Raw genomic sequence first — 20,851 nt, 5'->3', positions numbered from 1 at the left:
TTTAATTGCCTGCGGGATTCCCACCAGCGGGGCTTGCGCGCGCAGCCCCGCACGTCAGCGCGGTACCTGGAAGTGGCCGGGATTTCGTCGCGATCCGGTCACGTGACCGGATATCGGGATTTTCGGGGCCACCCCGCTGGGAACCCGCCGGAAACATGATCCTAAAATTGAGCCCGTTATCTCAGTTTAATATTTTGCATTGTATTTTGACTTTTATTTTGTGCTCCTACAAATTGTTTTAATTATAAATAAATTTGGTCAGTAATTTAGTCTCCACAAAGGAATTTATTGTTGTGATATTTTTTGCCTTGGGGCACTCGGCGCGGAGTCACACCTCCTATAGCGACTGATCACTATAATGAGTGATAATCACGCTCAGCATGATGTGACACCACTTTTAACAGCTGATCGCAGTAATAGCAGATACCCTTTGCAATCAGTATGGAATCACATCACCTATAACACTTGATAGCAGCCATCACTGATACATCCCGTGGCGCCTCATTACATATAAAGCTGCTGCCTCGCTACTCTCCGCATGGAGGCTTTCTGTTACCTCTGAAGGTTGTGGGATCTAATCCCATTCCAGGACTTGAGCATGTATTCTGGGCTAACACTTCAGTGTAGCACTGTACCGTCCAGATGAGACAATAAACTGAGGCCCTATTTACCTGTTCTGGTAAATTAGATGGATGTTAAAGATCCCCTGGCATTATTTGAAGAAAGCAGGGAGTTTTCTTGGTGTCTTGTCCATTAATAGATGAAAATTGTGTCAGCTGCTGAATTTTGCATGCAGATTTCTATGCCCGAATTCCCAATATGCACTCCCATTGTGCAAAGCTCTGTGCCAGAAATGCTAAATCGTAAAATTTACACTGCTGTTTCCTCGGTTCCAGCAGCCAAAGAATCATTATGTTCAGCAGTATAGGAACCATCACATTATCTTTACAATCATTTTTATTTGTACTTATCCTTAAAACTATTAATCCTATTGGTTCACCATGTGTATACCGGTGAGTAGTTGAACTGTACAGACCAGGGTTAATGTCTGGTCTGTGTTGGACTGGGTCATCTCAGCCAGGACAGCAGTATTCCTCTTAGATGAAATGCTAGAGTAAAACAGACATCATTAACTGCTTTAACTTGGAGTTTGTTCTAAACATCCACAACTCTGGAAAAAAAATGCTTCTAATTTGAAACATTTTTAAAAGTAGGTTGAATTCTACAGTCAACAAAATAATTGACATATGTTCTTTCTTTAAAGTCATAGGCCTAGAAATTCTTTGGCACGCATCCATTTTTCGGACGCAAAACGAGCGCCTAAGCATCCAATATGATGGGCAGCGCGCGCACGCTTAGCACCGGAAGTGCGCCACCCCCAATATTGGATCGTAACTGTCCAGGCAGTGCGCTGGCAGGATGTAAAACAATGAGTAAAATATTGAAATAAGGGTCCTAAGCTTTTTGTAGGACCCTTTTGTGATATTGGCCTGCCCCAGTGCTGGAATTGCCACGTGATAAACTCGCCCAACAACTCGTGGTGCTAACAGGCAGGAAGGACCCTTCAGCGTTATTTAAATGGCTCATCCACTACATACAGGTTAGTAACTAGTTTTAGGCAGCTGGTTAACTTCTGGGCATTTTTTGGCTTCTTTTATGACTTATAAAACTTAAGCCTGACTTCTGAGAAGTTTTTGGTGGTGCTGGCTGCCTTCAGAACAGTTTTACTGCAGTCATGGTAGTCTGGTAGGGCTGCATTTGGTGCTGGAGGACAAGGGGGAACAGAAAAGAAGACAGGAGAGAGCAGCTGGGAGAAGAGGGAGGAGGAGGGTACTGCGCTGGAGGCCATACCCACTGTGGGGCTTCAGTGAGCACATCTACCTGAGCAGCAATGTCTCTGGCGCCTTTGCTTCACAAAGGAGGCTGTCACTGAGCTATGTCACAACACAAGCCTCGAACCAGGACATGGACAGCAGTGCCTGTGGCTGTCAAGGCCACCATGGCCCTTATCTTCTATGCAACAGGCTCCTCCCAGCTGCAGCAAATGTCATCAGCAACATCTCACGGTTTGCAATCCACCGTTGTGGGAAATCACTGAGGCTCTTTACACCAAAAGAAACACCTACACCACCATGGACAGCGCGAAGCAGGACAAGAGGATTTGCCTGCATTGCAGCAGTCCCAGGGTCCATAGACTGCACCCACATTGCCTTGCGTGCTCCCCATCATCATTCTGGCACCTTTCGCAATAGAAAGGGATTCCACTCCTTCAACGTCCAGTTCATTTGCGACCACAAACAGCGCATCATGCAGATCCGTGTCCGTTATCCTGGCAGCAGTCTTAATGCATTCATCCTGCACAATTCCTCTTTACCGCCTTTATTCCAACCAGGCTGTCAGGTCACAGGCTGGCTACTGGGTGACCAGGGCAATCCCCGTCAGACTCGGCTCGTGAATCTTGTCAGGAATCCGAGCACAGTTGCAGAGCTGGCCTACAAGAGCCGTGCGGCCACCAGAAATGTGATCATGTGCTCGTTTTCTGGCACGATTGAGTTTCTAAGCCATAAGGTTTTCTGAGCACAGACAGAATGAAACATGAAAACATTAAACAAAACCTCGTGATGAGTAAAAAAAACTTGAAAGGTTACCATTGTGGTACCCTAAGGAGGTGAGGGTGTTCTTGTTAAATTAACTTTTAAAATTGCAATTAATAAATTATAAAAAAAAATGATGCTTATGTCACAATCCAACAATTTTTTTTGAATTACTTTAGTTGAATACTGAATTTCTTTCAGCACAAGGGAATAAAAATTAGTGTTTAATTTTACAGATCAATAGTGATAACTGGAACCTTTGATAATTGTATCATACCATTCTCTGATTGTAATAATTACAATAAATAACAGAAAATTGAATGATAACTACCTTTTCAACGTTGGACAAAGAAGGTTACATTTGCTGGAAAATGATTGTTCAGTAGCACTTAGTAATCTGGTTCTATTGTCAAAGCTTCATATATCACTGCAGGATATATATTACTGGATTCCTTAGTATGGTAATTGTTGATAGATCTGATTTTTTAAAGTTATAAACCTAAAAATCATATTGTAAAATTCCTAACTTTGGAAAGGATAAAAGTATGTAAATTTTAATATCTTGAATATTTTATTAATAAGTTACACGTATTGGACTAATAGGAACTAATTAAGTTAAATACTTGTATTTTAGCAGTGATGTGGTAGAAGTACAGTCTACTCTTAATTCAAAGTCACTTAATTTAAGTTATATGATAAATCAATTTTTTTTGGAACTAAATTTCCACTTTGCTGTGTTATTTATATTGCTTCATTCAAGTTATTGGATAATACATTTTTTAAGTGCAAAAAACCCAGCTTTGAATAGTCAGGGGTAGACTGTAGTCTGAACATTCATCAAGTTTCTGGAACCTTCTCACCAACTTAATGGCCAGTTGTCCTATGGGGATAACTTACTGCTTGTCATTGCAATTCACAGCTGGGTCTCAGCCTAGCATTGAACCCCATTGTCTTGATCTAAAATCAGTAGAGCATCTCTTTAGGGGAACAAAACAAAACTGTTCAGCCTCAGACTAACTGGAATCGTTGCACATATAATAGAGTAGTCAGCACGGATTTGAAAAGGGAAGGTTGACCAACCTTATTGAATTCTTTGAAGAAGTAACAAAGAGTAGATAAGGATAATGCAGTAGATGTAATATATTTGGATTTTCAAAAAGCCTTCGATAAGGTACCGCATAGTAGATTCATCACGAAGGTCAGAGCATGTAGAGTAAGGGGACGGGTAGCAGAATGGATAGCAAGTTGGCTACAAAACAGAAAACTTAGAGTAGGGATTACGGGTAGTTACTTAGACAGGAAAAAGGTGGGAAGTGGTGTTCCACAGGGATCGGTGCTAGGACCACTATTGTTCACAATTTACATTAATGATTTGAACTCTGGAATTGGAAGTACAATTTCAAAATTTGCAGACGACACCAAATTGGGAGGTGTAGTTAATACAAAGGAACAATGCAACAAAATACAGGAAGACATTAATAAACTTGCAGAACGTGCCTGTAATTAGCATATGAATTTCAATATAGTTAAGTGTGTGGTTGTGCATTTTGGTAGGAAGTATAACAAGGCCGCATACTGCTCGGATAATAAGTCTAAATGGTATAGAGGAACAAAGGGATCTAGGGTACAGGTACACAAATCACTAAAAGTAGCGACGCAGGTTAATAGTGCCATTTAAAAAAAAAGTAAACCAAACACTGGGGTTTATTTCTAGAGGGATAGAATTGAAAAGTAGACAAGTTATGTTGAACTTGTATAGCACCTCGATCAGGCCACACTTGGAGTATCGTGCACAGTTCTGGTCTCGATATTATATAAAGGATATAGAGGCATTGGAGAAGGTGCAAAAAAGATTCACAAGGATGATATCAGAACTGAGAGGATATACTTATCAGGAAAGGCTGAACAGGATGGGGCTCTTTTCTCTAGAAAAGAGAAGGCTGAGGGGTGACCTGATAGAGGTCTTTAAGATAATGAAAGGGTTTGACAGGGGAGAAGTAAAGAAAATGTTTCCACTTGTGGGGGTGTCCAAAACTAGGAGTCATAAATATGAGAAAGTCACTAATAAATCCAATAGGGAATTCAGGAGAAACTTCTTTACCCAAAGAGTGGTAAGAATGTGGAAGGCGCTACCACAAGGAGTAGTTGAGGCAAATAACATATATGCATTAAATGGGAAGCTAGGTAAACACATGAGGGAGAAAGGAATAAAAGGATATGGTGATGGGGTTAGATGAAGAGGGGTGGGAGGATGCTCGTGCGGAGCATAAATGTTGTTATAGACAAGTTGGGCTGAATGGCCTGTTACTATGCTGTAGACTCAATGACCCCGATATTACCAGGGAGGTGGGATGACAGCAGGGGGGGGGGGGTGACTGGGCGCGCGGGTAACCCGCCCAATAAAATCCATCCGTTCCCCATGCGATCTCGGGTAAATTAAAGGCACTTACCGTGGCTTCCGGGTTTCCCGTCGTCAACCTGCGCAGTGGGCAGACTGCGCACCCGCATCACAGGCTGTCAGCGGGAGGAGCCCTATTTAAAGGGGCAGTTCTCCAATGCTGCTCCTGCAGCAAACAGCCAGAAGTACAGAATGGAGCAGACCAGGGGAAAGGCTGCTCCCAGATTTACTGATGCCTCACTCCAGGTCCTACTGGATGGGGTGAGGAGGAGGAGGAGGGATATTTTCTACCCAGCGGATGGGAGGAAGCCTGTCTCTGCCATCAAGAAAGCCTGGCTCGAGGTGGCAGAGGAGGTCACCAGCAGCTGCAACGTCTCCCGCACATGGATCCAGTGCAGGAAGTGCTTCAGTGACGTAACTAGATCAGCCAAAGTGAGTACACTTACTCATTCTCCGACATTCTGACTTCCACACCACCGCCCCCATCCTCAACTCCTTCTGCACTGCCAACACTACTCTATCACATCACTCCTTACACCCACTCAAACCTCATCCTCAACTTACCTGCACTTACTCACCTGCCCAGTACTCATCCCATGACTATTACTCAACCCAATCCTCATACAATGTCATGGCTCTGTCTCATACTCACCCTCTGATACATCTCTTTCACAGTCAGCCTCACCCAAACCAATGCATTCAGCGGTTGGCCACATCACCATCCCTCACTCACGCCTCTCTACTTTCTCCCCTTATAGGAGAAGAGAGCCCAGAACGCACGGGAGAGGGCGAAGACCGGAGGGGGGCCGCAACATCTGGTCGTCCTCACGGACGCGGAGCAGGAGGCTCATGAAGTGAGCCGCACCCTCCAGTGCCTGTCCGTCGAGGATGCCGAGACTGCCACCCGACAAATGGCTGGTGACAGAACTTTAACATTCAACACTCACAATAACAAATGATGTCAACATGCCTTGCCATCTTCAGCACCTCAACATCTGTCATCATGCTTAATATTGCCTTCTGTTCTCTTACAGGGCCTTCAGCGACTGCCGTGACAGCGTAGGGCGATTCCTCAGAGGACCTGCTGGCCTCTGAGGTGGCACCGTCACATCTGAGCGAGCCATCCACCAGCGCAGATACACACACCTCGGTGGATCCCCGTCCTCAGTTAGTTGGGGTCGCACATCGTGAGTCACATCACATGTGAGCACGAGCAGACACTGGTGGCAGGGGCAACTGTGGAGAGTCCGCATCGGTGGGAGCACTCTTCTGCAGGCTCTGCTCAGCTGGACACAGATGTTGAACTCTGGGGGCCATCCTTTAAAAGGAGAATGATCGAGGGGCAGCAGCACATTTGCGAGGTGCTGGAACAGGTGCCACACGCACTCTCCACAATTGCGCAGAGGATGGAGGAGTCCAACTCTTGCATGAGTGGAATGGTGGCACAGGTACAGGAGGGAATCTCTGAGATACTGTCACAGGGACGTGAAGACATCTCTGAGATAGTGTCACAGGTAAGTGCGGAAATGTCTGCGATGGAGGGAAGGCTAGCCTCCATCGAACTTCAAGCACGGCTCACCAATGAGTGCATTGAGGCCCTGACAACGGCCCTTCGGACTCAGGGTGAGCAATTTTCTGCCGCCTTAAATAGGCAGGCAGATACTCTGGCACTGGCCTTAAAAGGCTTCACACATGTCATCCAAACTGTCGACCAGCAGGGTGGTAGGAGTGATGTGGGCCTGGCCCAGGAGAGGGATGATGGCGAAAGGGGACATGGAAGTGGGGATGCCACTCAAAGTGCTGCCATGTCTCACCCGTTGCCCCCCTCTCAACCAGTACCTGCTCCAGGTGGCCGAGTCTGCCCCTGCACAGGTGCAGGTGCAGGTGGAGCAGTCTTTGGAGGGGCCCTCAAGGGCACCAAAACCTGGAGGGCGTAGGCCCAAAGCATCTAATCGGTCAGGGCATGAACAAGAGCAACCTGCCACTATCTCTGCTGCAGCCAAAGGGGAAGCACCATGTAGGAGTACTCGTAAGCGTAAGGCAAAGGTTTTGTGAGCACAAAGAGGATGCACAAGGGTGTTTGATGGTTTGTCATGTTTTTTATTTATATTTGATTTTTGTTAATGGCACATTAAATATTATTATTGTCACCACTACTGCCATGTCTTGGCCATTCTTGACTGGCTTGTGTAATAAGTCCCTTTCATGAGGTTCACCATGAACAGCCACACTTGATGCCACCCATTGGATCACCCTACAGTGGGAGTATGTGTAGTTGTACGACTATTTTGTGCAGGTGCCTGTTGCGCAGCACTGTGTTGTGGAGCTCCACGTGGCGGAGGTGGACGGCGTGCCTGGCGAGGCTGGTGATGTTGCTTGTCCTCGGATGAAGTGATGAATGCAGCCATGGCACCCCCCATCCTGACAGTGTGAGTTTGAGGGGGTCCGCAAAGTAGGTAAATGTGTTTCCATAGCAGAGTTTAGGCTATAAATTAATAATTTTGAGTGGAAAAACAAAGGTATTGCAGCCAAAACTTTGTCTGAAGTGACAGAGTGCCCTGCTGCATTAAATGAGGTTTTCCCCCCACCTGTCAAAAAATCCTTTGCATCTCCCACTGGCTGCTGGCTGAAAAAGTCTGCTCCAACAGGGAGTGTTTCCCACAGCACAGGAAACACGCTGAGGATCCTTCAAAATTGCACCCCTGCCAAAATCTCCAGTCAATGAGGTCTGTCAACTACCTCAACTACCTAAATAAGTATTTAAATTATCATCCGGCCGGCTTTAATTGCCGGTGGGAGTCCCGCATGCGGGAGCTGCGCGCGCACCCGAACGCGTCACTGGGGAACCCGGAAGTGAGTGGGTTGGAGCCGGGCTCCGAACCCGCTCCGGGGTTCCGCCATTTTAGGAGCCCCCCCACCCCAACGCACCCGCTTGGCCATCCGAAAATTGGCCCCAATGTAACTGTGATGACTTTAGATCAAACTCCTAAAGCACGAGAGAAAAGACATCTACCAAGAGTTTGAATTAAATGCTCTGGGTTCTTTTCCCCCCTCCTGGTAAGCTAGGATAAAATAACTGGTAAAGATGGGAGAGGGAGAATCACGGGGGGGTAATATTGCAATTATCGGTAAAGAGGAGACACCATTGCTTCCAATGGCAAAGAGACGTAACTAAAAAGGTAGGGATTGCTGTTGCCTTTGAGGCAGCAGTGAATGCAGAGACAGTCTAAACATTGTCACTAGAAGCAGAGGATGTCTTCTGCTGAGACCACCCAGTGACTATTCAGCACAACCCTCCCTTGCAGATTAGTGATCCATTTTTTCAGGCTGATTTTACAGACTCACTGCACTAAAACACATTTTATTGGTCATAGTGCAGAAACGAAGTTGCAGATTACAACTAAAAAGCAAGCATGTGTACACAAACTTATGCATCACAATTGTATTCTGTTGTTCAAATGCTCTGGAATCCATCCCACAATATAAAAGAAGGTGGTCTCCACAGCACACATTGATTGTATGCTCACTTGTCCACGATGGTACAGTTTTCATCCAAGGAAAATACCATAACTTGAATATTATCCAGCAGAACTAGAAATGTGCATTGTGGTGTAGAAGATGAGTAGGTTTCATGAATTTGCACTCCTAGTGTAGAGATTGAACTTGTAAAATCTGCCCTGATATATAAAGCTGTAAAAATTAAACTACTAGTGAAGTCACAACAAAAGGTGATGTTTATTTTCAATAAACCCAGTTGCCAAATCATGCATTCACTTTATACTATAGTGTATTGTATATACATGTGTTTTTCTAGGTTAATGTTAGTTTTTATCAACTTTAGATAGTCATTTTTGGTCAGACTTCATTGAATGCAAAGCAAAGCGAGGAGGGATTGTGAGGTACCCAGACAAGATTAGAGGTCAGAACCATTGTAGTAATAAACTTTTGTGAAATACATTTTATTATATCATTCGTACCGTAATTGCTCTTTCATTTTAAAGTTTCTTGTTTTCTTTCTTTATGTGGTTGCACTCTTTCCAATTTGAAAAATTAAGTTTTTTCAAACTTTCTTTATAATTAAGGTTTTCTGATGCTGGGCATCATCTCCATAGCTCTTCTCAAATTATTGGAAAAAATTCTGAGGGACTGTATTAATCATCGTTCAGAAAGGCACAGATTAATAAAGGACAGTCAGCATGGATTTGTTAAGGGAAGGATGTGTCTGACTAACTTGATTGAATTTTTTGAGGCGGTAACAAGGAGGGTCGATGAGGGTAGCACTTTTGATGTAGTCGACATGGATTTTTAGCAAGGCTTTTGACAAGGCCCCACGTGGCAGAGTGGTCAGAAAAGTAAAAGCCCATGGGGTCCAAGGGAAAGTTGCAAGTTGGATCCAAAATTGGCTCAGTGGCAGGAAGCAAAAAGTAATGGTTGACGGGTGTTTTTGTGTCTGTAGGAAGATATCAAAGGACTGGTCAGGTGGGCAGAAAAGTGGCAAATGAAATTCAATCTGGAGAAGTGTGAGGTAATGCTTTTGGGGAGGGCAAACAAGGCAAGGGAATACACAATAAATGATAGGATACTGAGAAGTGTAGAGGAACAGAGAGACCTTGGAGTGCATGTCTACAGATCCCTGAAGGTAGCAGGACAGGTAGATAAGGTGGTTAAGAAGGCATATGGGATACTTTCCTTTATTAGCCGAGGCATAGAACATAAGAGCAGGGAGGTTGTGCTAGAACTGTATAAAACACTAGTTAGGCCACAGCTTGAGTACTGCGTACAGTTCTGGTCATCACATTACAGGAAAGATGTGATTGCTCTAGAGAGAGTACAGAGGAAATTTACGAGGATGTTGCCAGGACTGGAGAATTTTAGCTATGGGGAAAGATTGGATAGGCTGCTGATGTTTTCTTTGGAACAGAGGAGGCTGAGGGGTGATTTAATTGAGGTGTTTAAATTTATGAGGGGCCTAGATAGTGTGGATAGGGAGGACCCATTTCCCTTGGCAGAGGGGTCAATAACCAGGGGGCATAGATTTAAAGTAATTGGTGGAAGGATTAGAAGGGAGTTGAGGAGAAATTTTTTCACCCGCAGGGTGGTAGGGGTCTGGAACTCACTGCCTGAAAGGGTGTTGGAGGCAGAAAGCCTCATTGCATTAAAAAATACTTGGATATGCACTTGAAATGCTGTTATCTACAAGGCTATGGACCAAGAGCTGGAAAGTGAGATTAGGCTGGATAGCTCTTTTTCGGCCAGCACAGACACATGGGCCGAATGGCCGCCTTCTGTGCCGTAAATTTCTGTGATTCTCAATACTTCCTCCGGGGCTTCAATTTCTCCTTTGCACCTCAGGGAACAAAACTGTGCACAGTATGCAAAGCGCAGTCTGTCCAAAGCACCACATGTTTTTAGAATGATTTTCTCTAACTTGCATTTGTTTTTTTTTACATCGTTCAACATCCTATTTGTTTTATTGATGCATGGTTTTTAATGGAAAATAATGAATCTTGGTTTTCAGGTTATAAGTTGAATTTTTCTATAATCATCTCTTTGATTTTACTGCCTGCCTTGTATACTTTTAGTTATTTTTTGCATTCATATATGTGTGTCATAATCCTGAATGATAAAAGCCATTCTTGATTTGGGTATATTTAAGAGTGTAAATTTTTGAATTGCATGCTTCCAACACACAGCCTCGCCTCCGGGTGCACCTGTTGAGAACTCACACATTGCAGCCCATGGTTATCCAGCAGGCAAGATTCTGCACTCAGAGCATGCAAGCAGAAAATGTATCCTTAGAAATTAGGCATAAAATAAAGCAGAGATTTGGATGGACGACTGAAATTTTTTTCAAAAAGATACATTTTGAAAAGGTTTTTAAAGGAAGAGGGGGAAGTGGACAAGTGAAAGGGTTTAGGGAGGGAGTTCTGGAAGGTGGGAGCTGAGGCAGCTGCAGACCACCACCAATGGTGGGGCAAAGGGAGGAGGAGACACACCAAATACCACAATCAGAAAACTGTATTGCAAAGATAGGGTGGGACAGGATCATGGAGGATAAAGAATTTAAATTTAATACATCAGAAGGACGGGGAGCCAGTAGAGGTCAAAGGGCAGAAGTGAATGGCGAGTGGTGCCTATGATATGGATGGCTGCTTTAGGGTTAGCATTGAACTCTATTATCATACTAGTCACCATTGTCATAAAAGCAGTGCTGGTGGAAGCTTCAGTTTACAAAGTTCACCATAACAGAGTTATGCTGTACACTCCATACTGATCTACAGTCAAGCTGTCACACTACCAATGGCTATCAAGGCTACAACGTCCCTTAATTTTTATGCTTAGGTTGCATTTCAGGTTGTCACTGACGGCATCAGCAAATTAAATCAAACAACAGTCCAGGGATGTATAAGCCAAGTGACTGATCCGCTGTTTGCTCAAGCAAACCATTTGATCATCTTCGCATTGACAATTGATGGCAACATGAAAGAGCTGTGAAATTTTACAGAATGGCGGAAAGTCCAAGCGGTTGGAGATTGCACCTGTGTGGCTTTACATGTTCCCTTGCCCAATGCCACGACCTACATAAATCAGTAAAAATTCCTCTTCTCTGAATGTACTCATTTGCAACCATGAGCACCACATTACACAAGTTAATTCTCACTTCCCAGGCTGCTGTCACAATGCCTTCATTTTAAGGCAGTCCATTGTCCCACCAATTTTTGACCCTGAATGGCAATTTTCATTGGCTCTTGCCCAATCAAGGCTATCCTCTGCAGCCATGATTCATGGCATCTGTAGTATCCCAGGATACCAGCTGAACACAGGTATAATAAGGTGTATATGCTCAACCAAGTAATCATTGAGCACACCATTGAAATGTTGAAGCAAGGTTTTAGGCGCTTGGATTAATTTGGGGACATTCTGCAATGCAGCCTAACCAACATTTCCATAATTATTGTTGTGTGCTACATACTGCACAACTGCATAGCCACATCATCGTGGAGGGCGTAGAAGAGAAAGGATCCCAGGCATATCATGGGGACCACAAAGAGGAGCAACAGGAACCTAAAATGGCTGAAGAGTAGAACCCAGTGCCAGCTGCAAGAACCATTTTGCAAGTTTACATACAGGACCCTTCTTAACTTGCAAATGTGACCACTGCATTGATATTCCTCATATACTTCACCTAAATCTTCCAGGCAACTCACAAATATCACACTCATGCCACCTAATGAAACATTCTCCAAAGCTTTGGAAAAACCCAGTCTGCCTACACAACTTCATTGCAAGGAATCTTACAACACCAGGTTATAGTCCAACAATTTTATTTTAAAATCACAAGCTTTCGGAGATAATCTCCGAAAGCTTGTGATTTTAAAATAAAATTGTTGGACTATAACCTGGTGTTGTAAGATTCCTTACATTTGTCCACCGCAGTCCATCACCGGCATCTCCACATCATAACTTCATTGCAGTTAGATTTTTAATTTCAAACCATGTCATGTGTGTAGGTGCCTAGTATTTGTTTCCACAGTTCTTGCACTTGGTGACAGTGCATGGTGAATATACTCTTAATCCTAGTCTTGTACCTCCTAGATGCTACCTCAGTGGCAGAAGTATGGGAGGTGGCTGGCTGCTATGTGTGCATATGGGCCTCTTGGGATTGAGGTAGCCCTCTCTTCCCAACAGCTTAGTCATGAAGTGGACCTGCTGCAGGCTGTGCCACTTCTGCTACTACATGGGTAACCCGGCCCTGGGTGCTTTCTCAAATGTTTGGGTATCAATGATTGCTGCTGGAAAGGTTCGAATTGCCAGAATTCCAAACAATGGTGGATATAGTAGATGTATCCATGTACTTAACAGACTATTGAGTGTGGCCACCACCTCTTGTCAGGCGAGGTACACTGCTGTTCTCTGGGACGTGTTCTGGCAACTCACCTCACATCTGTCTCATGCAGCAGTGCATCCACTTTGCCAGCCATCAAAGAGGATCGGCTACAGCACTGCTGTCACTTTTTCACAGATTCCATTTTATGCCTCCACATTGTGTTTCCTTTCACTTGATTTGCATTACTATTCATATAATATAATATATTAGAGATTAGATTAGTTTAGCTAATTCCTTCTAACCACAGTTAATCACTTGTCTGCCTTGCTATGTTCATTGAGTAATTATATAAGTCAAATAATGCATTCTAAATCTAGGTGATTCTGAGTCCTATTCTGTTTTATGAAACAGGTGTTTTTCAAAGCTCTCTTTGACTTAAATTTTTTCCTACACTTTGAAAAGAAGCAATTTTGGTGGCATTTTGATTTGCAGGAGAAATTTCCACTTATCACATTACCTTTGCATCTATCAACAATATATTAATAATCTTATGTCTGCATGTTAGTTTTTTCTATTGTAAATTCCTGTGTCCATTCTTATATTGGAAACTACCTATGCACACTTGTCATGCTGTAATTACACCCTCCCATCAGTAGAGGCACTACACCATCAACACTGACAGGAGGGTGTAATTACAGTGTAATGAATTTACATAGGCAGTTTCTGTTGTAATTATGGACATTAGAATAAATAATAGAAATATAAAAATAAGGACAGAACATATGACTTTAAGATGTGGGCTGAAGTACGCCTGTGTGCCCAGGTCAGTTATCCCTTGCCTTGAACCTTTCTTTGCCTGAAGACTGCACTTGGTCTTAACTCCCCATATGCACTACCTTGGAAAATGACTAGTAGATTATTAAGTCTTGTTTATGTGCACACTTTCTGTCCAACTTGCTGTTGGCACGATTTTTGGTCATGTTTTTATGTCAACATTTAGCATTGAAACAGTATATGTAAACATTTAGATGGAAATTCTATATGTAAACAGTTGTGTGTAACTCTGGCCAATAGGTGGAGTTGTGGAGTGAGTTTCTGAAGTCTTTCTCCCAACTTCATATAAAAAATTTATATTCATCAATTGATTGGGGGCAATGTCACGAGCAATTTAATAGTCTTTGTTTAAAAAAAAATGGAAAATTTACAACCAGATTAAACATTGCGAGAACAATAATTACATATTGAATTAATGGACATTAAGGAAGGACTTTTTATGTGGGATTTTTATGGGAGTAAAAAGCAAATCAAGTGAATTCAGTTGGCGCCAGACAAGGAGAGTGAATAAGATTTTTTGTACAGCAGCCAAAGAGAGTTTGGTAATTAGAAGAGTTGTGTGGCATTGTTGTGATGATCATGACACACACAACTGATGCAATAATATATTCAGTGGTGAATAATGTGGTCCTGGGAAGTGCAACTGAGTGTGCCTCTCCTCAGGCACTTTGTGCAACCTGCGGCCCACTGGGATGCATTTAAGGGGAAGCTTGATAAGCACATGAGGGAGAAAGGAATAGAAGGATGTGCTGGTAGGGTTAGATGAAGTAGGGAGAGAGGAGGCTCGTGTGGAGCATAAACACTGGCATGGATCTGTTGGGCCGAATGGCCTGTTTCTATGCTGTACATTCTATGTAATGTGAATTCAGCTCCTTTAAATATTTTTTGTTGTGTTCCCGGCATGTAACTTAGGAAGCGCAGGGAGTGGGGATCAGAGGCCTCAGGGGCACTCTACTGGGCACCAGTAGACAGTGAGTGACTTCCACCCTTTTTTTTGAAGTAGGGGTACACAATCCTTTTGAAAGCTTTGCCTTTGAAAGAAAAGTAAGTGGAGGTTGAACAGTGAAGGGAAGCCCTATTAAGAGGCGAGGGCCACATTTTTATTTACGGCTTCCCCGAAGTGTCGGGGCCCCAATGTAAACTTTGCTATTTTATCATCACTCTCTGTAAACACACAAAAAAGTTTGGCAAATATATTTTCATAGAAATAATGACCCTTTTAAAAGAGTGTGTGGGTTGTTTGATAGCGCAGTGGCCTGGGACATTTTGTTATGCGAAAAGCTCCATTGTTATGTTATATTTTACTTTGTTGTTCATTGGTGCCGCAGTGTGTTGAGAGTGGTAATAGTGAGTTTGTAGCCACAAGCACCAATGAGCACATTCCCAGTCACAGCCCTGCTGTTATAGCAAGTTGCTGAGCAGAGACTAGCACTACGGAAACTGGAGGAATGAGTTAGCCCAGGCTATAGGAACATATGGTCAGGAATAGGTCATTCAGCCCCTTGAGCCTGTTCCGCCATTCACTTAGATCATGGCTGACCTGTACCTCAACTTAAGGGTATATAAGCTACATTTATGCAACCTGTCCTTGTACTTTAACCCTTTTTGAAATCCAACACCTTTGAGTTAAAGGCTGTAAGACAAAAGATTACTTCTATCTGTTCCTTATCATAAGTTTAACCCGTAAGGACCACCGATTATGGAGAGAGATAAACGTACATTACTTTGTCAATTCAAGATTAATTTTATTAACGAAGCTGACACTGGTTATACATGGAAAGAGTGACAGCAATGTAACCATAACTTGGAGAGTGGCACTTAAGACCTCAGGTTGATCAGATCCTCAGTCTTGGGAGCTGGCCTAAAATGTCGTCTTCCATTCCTTCTTTACCGGTGTTTCTAGATGTCGCCCGACATTGTCTCTTCTTCAGAATCTCTTGATTCTGGGTGCACACCTTAGCTTTGGTGTCATGCCATCTTTATACTTCATCTCTGCTTTTATGTCTACATCAAAGAAGCTCCGATCAATAAATGGATAGATTAAAGCCTTCTGTAGTCACTGTTTTGTCCAATCTATTCAAGTGGTGTCAATTTAAAGACATGACTTCCCCACACCCGTGGGTTTGTTAATAATCATCTGGGCCATTGTTGTATATTGCATCAACACCAATTTTGCTTTGAAGTCTCAGCTCTCTGATGTTACTGATTTTGCTTTGGTCCCAGCATTTTCTCGTGACCTTGTGACAAGTAGTTTCTGCATATAGCAGACAGGCAATCCAGCATGCTTTCTGATACTGAAGCACCAAAATCTCTTCAAGACCAACATTCCATTAGCCTTTTTGACTGCTTTTTGTATCTGTGCACTGGCTTTTAGTGATTTGTGTGCATGGACACTCAATTCCTTTTGCTCATCCACAGCTCCTAGTCTCTAACTTTGAAAAAATATTCTGATTTGTCTTTGAGATTCAGAGTGGATAACCTCACACTTGCCCACATTGAACTCCATCTGCCATAGTTTTCCTCATTTATTTAGTCTGTCTATGCAACTTCCTGCTCCCATCTGCAAAACTTACTGTGCATCCTAACTTAGTATTGCCCGCAAATTTGGATATGGAATTCTCTATTTCTTCATCCAGGTTATTAATATATATGGCGAAAAGCTGAGACCCCAGTACAGATCCCTGGGGAACACCACTTGTCACATCCCGCCAATCAAAGAATGAACCCTATATCCCTACTCTCTATCTCCCAGCTCCCAACCAATTATATCACAAGGTTACCTCCAATTCCATGTGCTCTCATTTTTGCTAATAATCTCTTGTGTGAAACCTCATCAGATGCTTTATGGAAGTATATATAGACAACATCCATTGACCGTCCCCTATCCACCATGCTAGTGACCGCTTCAACTAGATTCGTCAGACACAAATCTATACTGAGTCTCTTTGATTAGCTGATACTTGTCCAAGTGCTTAGTCACTTTATCTCTGATGATAGGTTCCAGTAACTTCCCCACAATTGATGTTAAACTGACAGGTCTGTGGTTACCTGGTTTCTCCCTCCCTCCCTTCTTAAATAATGGAGTAACATTTGCAATTTTCCAATCCAAAGGCAAAATTCCTAAATCTAGAGAGAGATTTGGAAAATGATGACTAATGCATCTACAATTTCCATTTATTTATTTTAATGCTGGGTGGAAACCATCAGGTCCTGGAGATTTTTTTTTATCTTAAGTCCCATTATTTTCTCCATTACTATTTTTTAAACTTATATTAAGTCCACTAAGTTCCTCTCCTTGACCTATTTTAGATCCCCTTGTACTGCTGATATTTTGTCCTCTTTCTCCACAGTGAAAAATGATACAAAGTACTAATTTAACAAGTCTGTCATTATTGCCATCCTTATTATCCATTATAGTCTCACTTTCATCCACCTTCAATGGATCCATATTCCCCATTACCACTCTCTTACTCTTAATATATTAATAAAAATTTTTGCTGTTGGCATTGGTATCCCTTGCGATATTTATTTTCATATTCCCTTTTTGTACCTCTTATTATTTTCTTTGCATCCCTTTATTGCTTTTTATAGCTATCCCAATCAACTGGATTTCTACTTTTTGTTGCCTTTGTGTAAGTGTTTTCTTTTAGCTTGATACTGTCTCTTACCTCGTTTGTTGACCATGGTTGCTTAACTGCACAAGTTGAGCCTTTGCTTTTTAGGGGTATGTACTGGTTTGTATCGTACAAAAGATTTCTTTGAATACTTCCCACTGTTTGTAGGTTTACCCATTAACAGTTCAGCCCTGTTTACTGTGGTCAATTCATTTCTCATTTTCATGCACTATTTACAATTGATGCAACGATCACTATGGGCAGTCATCAGTTTATCCTGTCAGCTACGGAATAATATACCTACTGGAAAAACCTTAGAAACGTAGGTTGGATTAAGGAAAAGGAATGTAGTGTGTATTAATCTCATTTTTAATAGTGCTGGTTTAAAATTCATGGTGACTTACTGATATGAAAGATTCCTGAATTAATTTTTCTTTGCAGCAATGCAAACAAATGTGTGAGACGACATCATACGAGGGAAGAATGATGTTTTGAGTTTTCATAATGAGCTACCAGCTTTTTCAGCTGCATGTGTGCATAAATACGTGTGATTTACTTGTGTACTTATATTTTGTGGACGTTTGTAACAACCTATAGCTACTGATACAGCCTTTAGACTTGATTCCCAGTTTCTAAACTGCTCAGTTTGAGTAGAACACCAACTACTTGCTTGCAATCATTTTCAATTTAAGATTACATTCTTAAAGATCAATGAGAACTTAAAACCTGTCTGAATGGGAATGCATTGATCTTAGGCCACGTCACATGATATTGAAATTTCTGAACTGTTTTTTTGAACGAGCTCCAAAATCCACCAATGCGCTCCAGTTGGTGCAGGCTGGACAGTCGCCCAGGTGATGGTAGACTAATCACTCATGCATGTCTTGTGACCACTGATATATCCTGCCAAGCCTATCAGTAGAAACATATGCATGACTCAATTTGCATCAATGCATTGTAACGTCTTCGGTAATTGAGTAAATTATTTATGAAGGTACAAACAGTTATAATAAAGAAATACTTGTTTTCTATGTAGTTAATTAAACACTTTAAATTGGCATACACAGAATTTTTGCCAGTTTTGTAAATGCTAAAGTTAGAAAATTCATTCATTTTCAGCATTTTTACACTTTTTAACTGGGTTAATTAACAACATTCATGAATGGAAGTGACAATTAAATGATTTTACCTTTTTAGGTGTTAAATCCAAAGAAGAAAACAAAAAAGAAAAAATACATTAATTCTGGAACAGTAAGTACTTATGTATTTCGATACATTTAAAAATGATAAAAAGTCTCTGTGGTTCACTTACAAGAAACGATTTAAGGAGTTGACTTTATCTACTTTTGGCTATCTATTTTAAGCTTACTTTTTATTCTGATATGCATAATATGATCATAATTTTATATTTTTGATTTTTAGTTCAAAATATTTTTGTCTCCTTTTGCTGTAGGTACAGTATATTGATGCAATTTGTGAGTTGACAGTTTTAAGTGTATTAAAGAAATTCCTCATTTGGACTGAGTTGTTTTGAATTTGGTATCTTTCAGTATTTCCTTTTCTTGTTCTTTGCTTGGGTTCTGCAATAGAGTATTCTTAACATCAAATTTGATTTGTTAAATGTTGTGAATTTTGTCTTCTATAAGACAATCTTTGAGGGACCAAATCCTCTTAAGTTCAAACTTTTGGACTGTAATTTTGACTCGGGTCTCTTTAAGGGCAAATTAATGGGGAGGATATCCTTCGTATTATCAAAATTCCTTGTAAAATAAAGTCTTTTAAATTCTCTCTTTCACTTGAACTTTAACTAAACAATTTCATGTGTAACAGTACCTAAAGCTTGCTAATATACTTATTTCAAGAAATTAAAAAATAATGTTTTTGTGCCCCTGGAATGTGTGAGTGGCAACTTGTAAACGTGACCCCTGGTCCTCCCTAACCTATCCAGTTGAAATAATTTGCCCATGTAAACACAATCTAGTCCCTTCATTATTTTATAAACCTTGATCGAAGTTTCCCCGAGCCTATGCTTCTCTAAAGCATACAGATCCAGCTCTTTAAGCCTATCTACGTAGGTAAGGTGTTATAAACTGGGACTCAATCGTATGGCCCTCATCTGCACCCTTTCCAAAGCCTCAATTTCCCCCACCATGTGAGGGGATCAAAGCTGGACACTATTATAAATGAAGCCTAACCACGGTCTTGTGCAAGGACAAAATATGTTTTGTTTTGTAGTGAATTGTCCTGTGAATGTGAGCATATAAAATTGACAGGCAGGAAAAGACTAGCTGGTCCATCAAGCCTGCCCCACACCACGATGGCCAGACCAACATGGCTAAACACTTCTTCCCTCCCCCGACCTCCTACCCTCACACCCACCTCCGCACTGTGTAAACTCCTGGGAGAGGCACAAAACAGAAAAAAAAATAGGAAAAAGGGAAAAAAATACTCTCTGAAATTCCTCTCTGACCCCTTCAGGCAATCCAAACCATTCCAGGAGATCACATAGATCAAGTGATATCTATAAAGCCACTTACCTTTTATATGATGCGATCTCTGCTCCAGTCAGGAATCGGTCCAGCTCCCTCTTGAAGACAGAGAATCAGCACCCACCACACCAGCCGGCAATGTATTCCAGAGGCTCACAATTCTCTGGGAAAAGATGAATCACCTAATACCCAATCTATTCCTACTCTTCCATAGTTCAAACTCGTGTCCTCTGGTCCTTCCCAATCTGTTAAACTGGAATAATCTATCAATAGGGACGCTATCTAGTCCTCTAATTATTTTATAGATCTCTATCAGGTGACGTGTAAGTCTACGCTGCTCTAAAGTAAATAATTGTAAACAATTTTACAACACCAAGTTATAGTCCAGCAATATTATTTTAAATTCACAGTAAAATAAAGTAAATAGACCGAGGTCCTTGAGCCCAGCTAAGGTTCTTCAGGCTAGGAATCATTCTTGTAGCTCTCCTCTGGACCTTTTCCAAAGCCGTTATATCACCCACCGTGTGGGGGGACTAAAACTGGGCACAGTATTCTAGATGAGGTCTGACCAACGACCTGTATAGTGTCAAAATGGTGTCCTTTAATTTATACTGAATGTTCTATTAATACAACCCAATATCCTGTTAGCTTTAGCTACAGTTTCTCTACATTGGTCAAGAGCCTTTAGTGATCTGTGCACAATAACACCAAGATCTTTTTGTCGCTCAACCTCGTTCAGTAATGTTCCCTGCAAATGATGTGTATTCTTTGTTGGCCCTACCAACATGTATAACATACATTTATCTAAATTAAAAGCCATTTGCCAATGTGTGGCCCACTCCCCTAGCACATCTAAATCTTTTTTGATTTGATTGCACTCCTCCACCATCTTAATCCTTGCACAGATTTTGGTGTCAACTGCAAACTTACTTACCATAAGAACGTAAGAAATAGGAGTAGAAATATGGTCCCTTGAGCCTGCTCTGCCATTCAATCAGATCATAGCTGATCTTCAACCTAAACTCCACTTTCCTGCCCGATCCCCAAATCCCTTGATTCCCCTAGTGTTCAAAAATCAATCTATCTCAGCCTTC

General features: G+C 41.9%; 1 protein-coding gene across 1 annotated transcript in view; it reads left to right on the top strand.

Annotated features, from left to right (window-relative positions):
• The window catches only part of LOC137341585 (copine-8), a 342,934-nt gene that overhangs the window by 221,870 nt on the left and 100,213 nt on the right, over positions 1-20,851 (top strand). Inside the window, exon 12 of the mRNA XM_068004804.1 lies at positions 18,466-18,519. Within this exon, the coding sequence (XP_067860905.1) occupies positions 18,466-18,519 (54 nt within the window). The remainder of the gene's footprint in view (positions 1-18,465; positions 18,520-20,851) is intronic.

The sequence above is a fragment of the Heptranchias perlo genome, chromosome 24 (genome assembly GCF_035084215.1).
Source record: "Heptranchias perlo isolate sHepPer1 chromosome 24, sHepPer1.hap1, whole genome shotgun sequence".
Taxonomy (NCBI): Eukaryota; Metazoa; Chordata; class Chondrichthyes; order Hexanchiformes; family Hexanchidae; genus Heptranchias; species Heptranchias perlo.
This window is presented reverse-complemented; position numbering and strand designations above follow the sequence as displayed.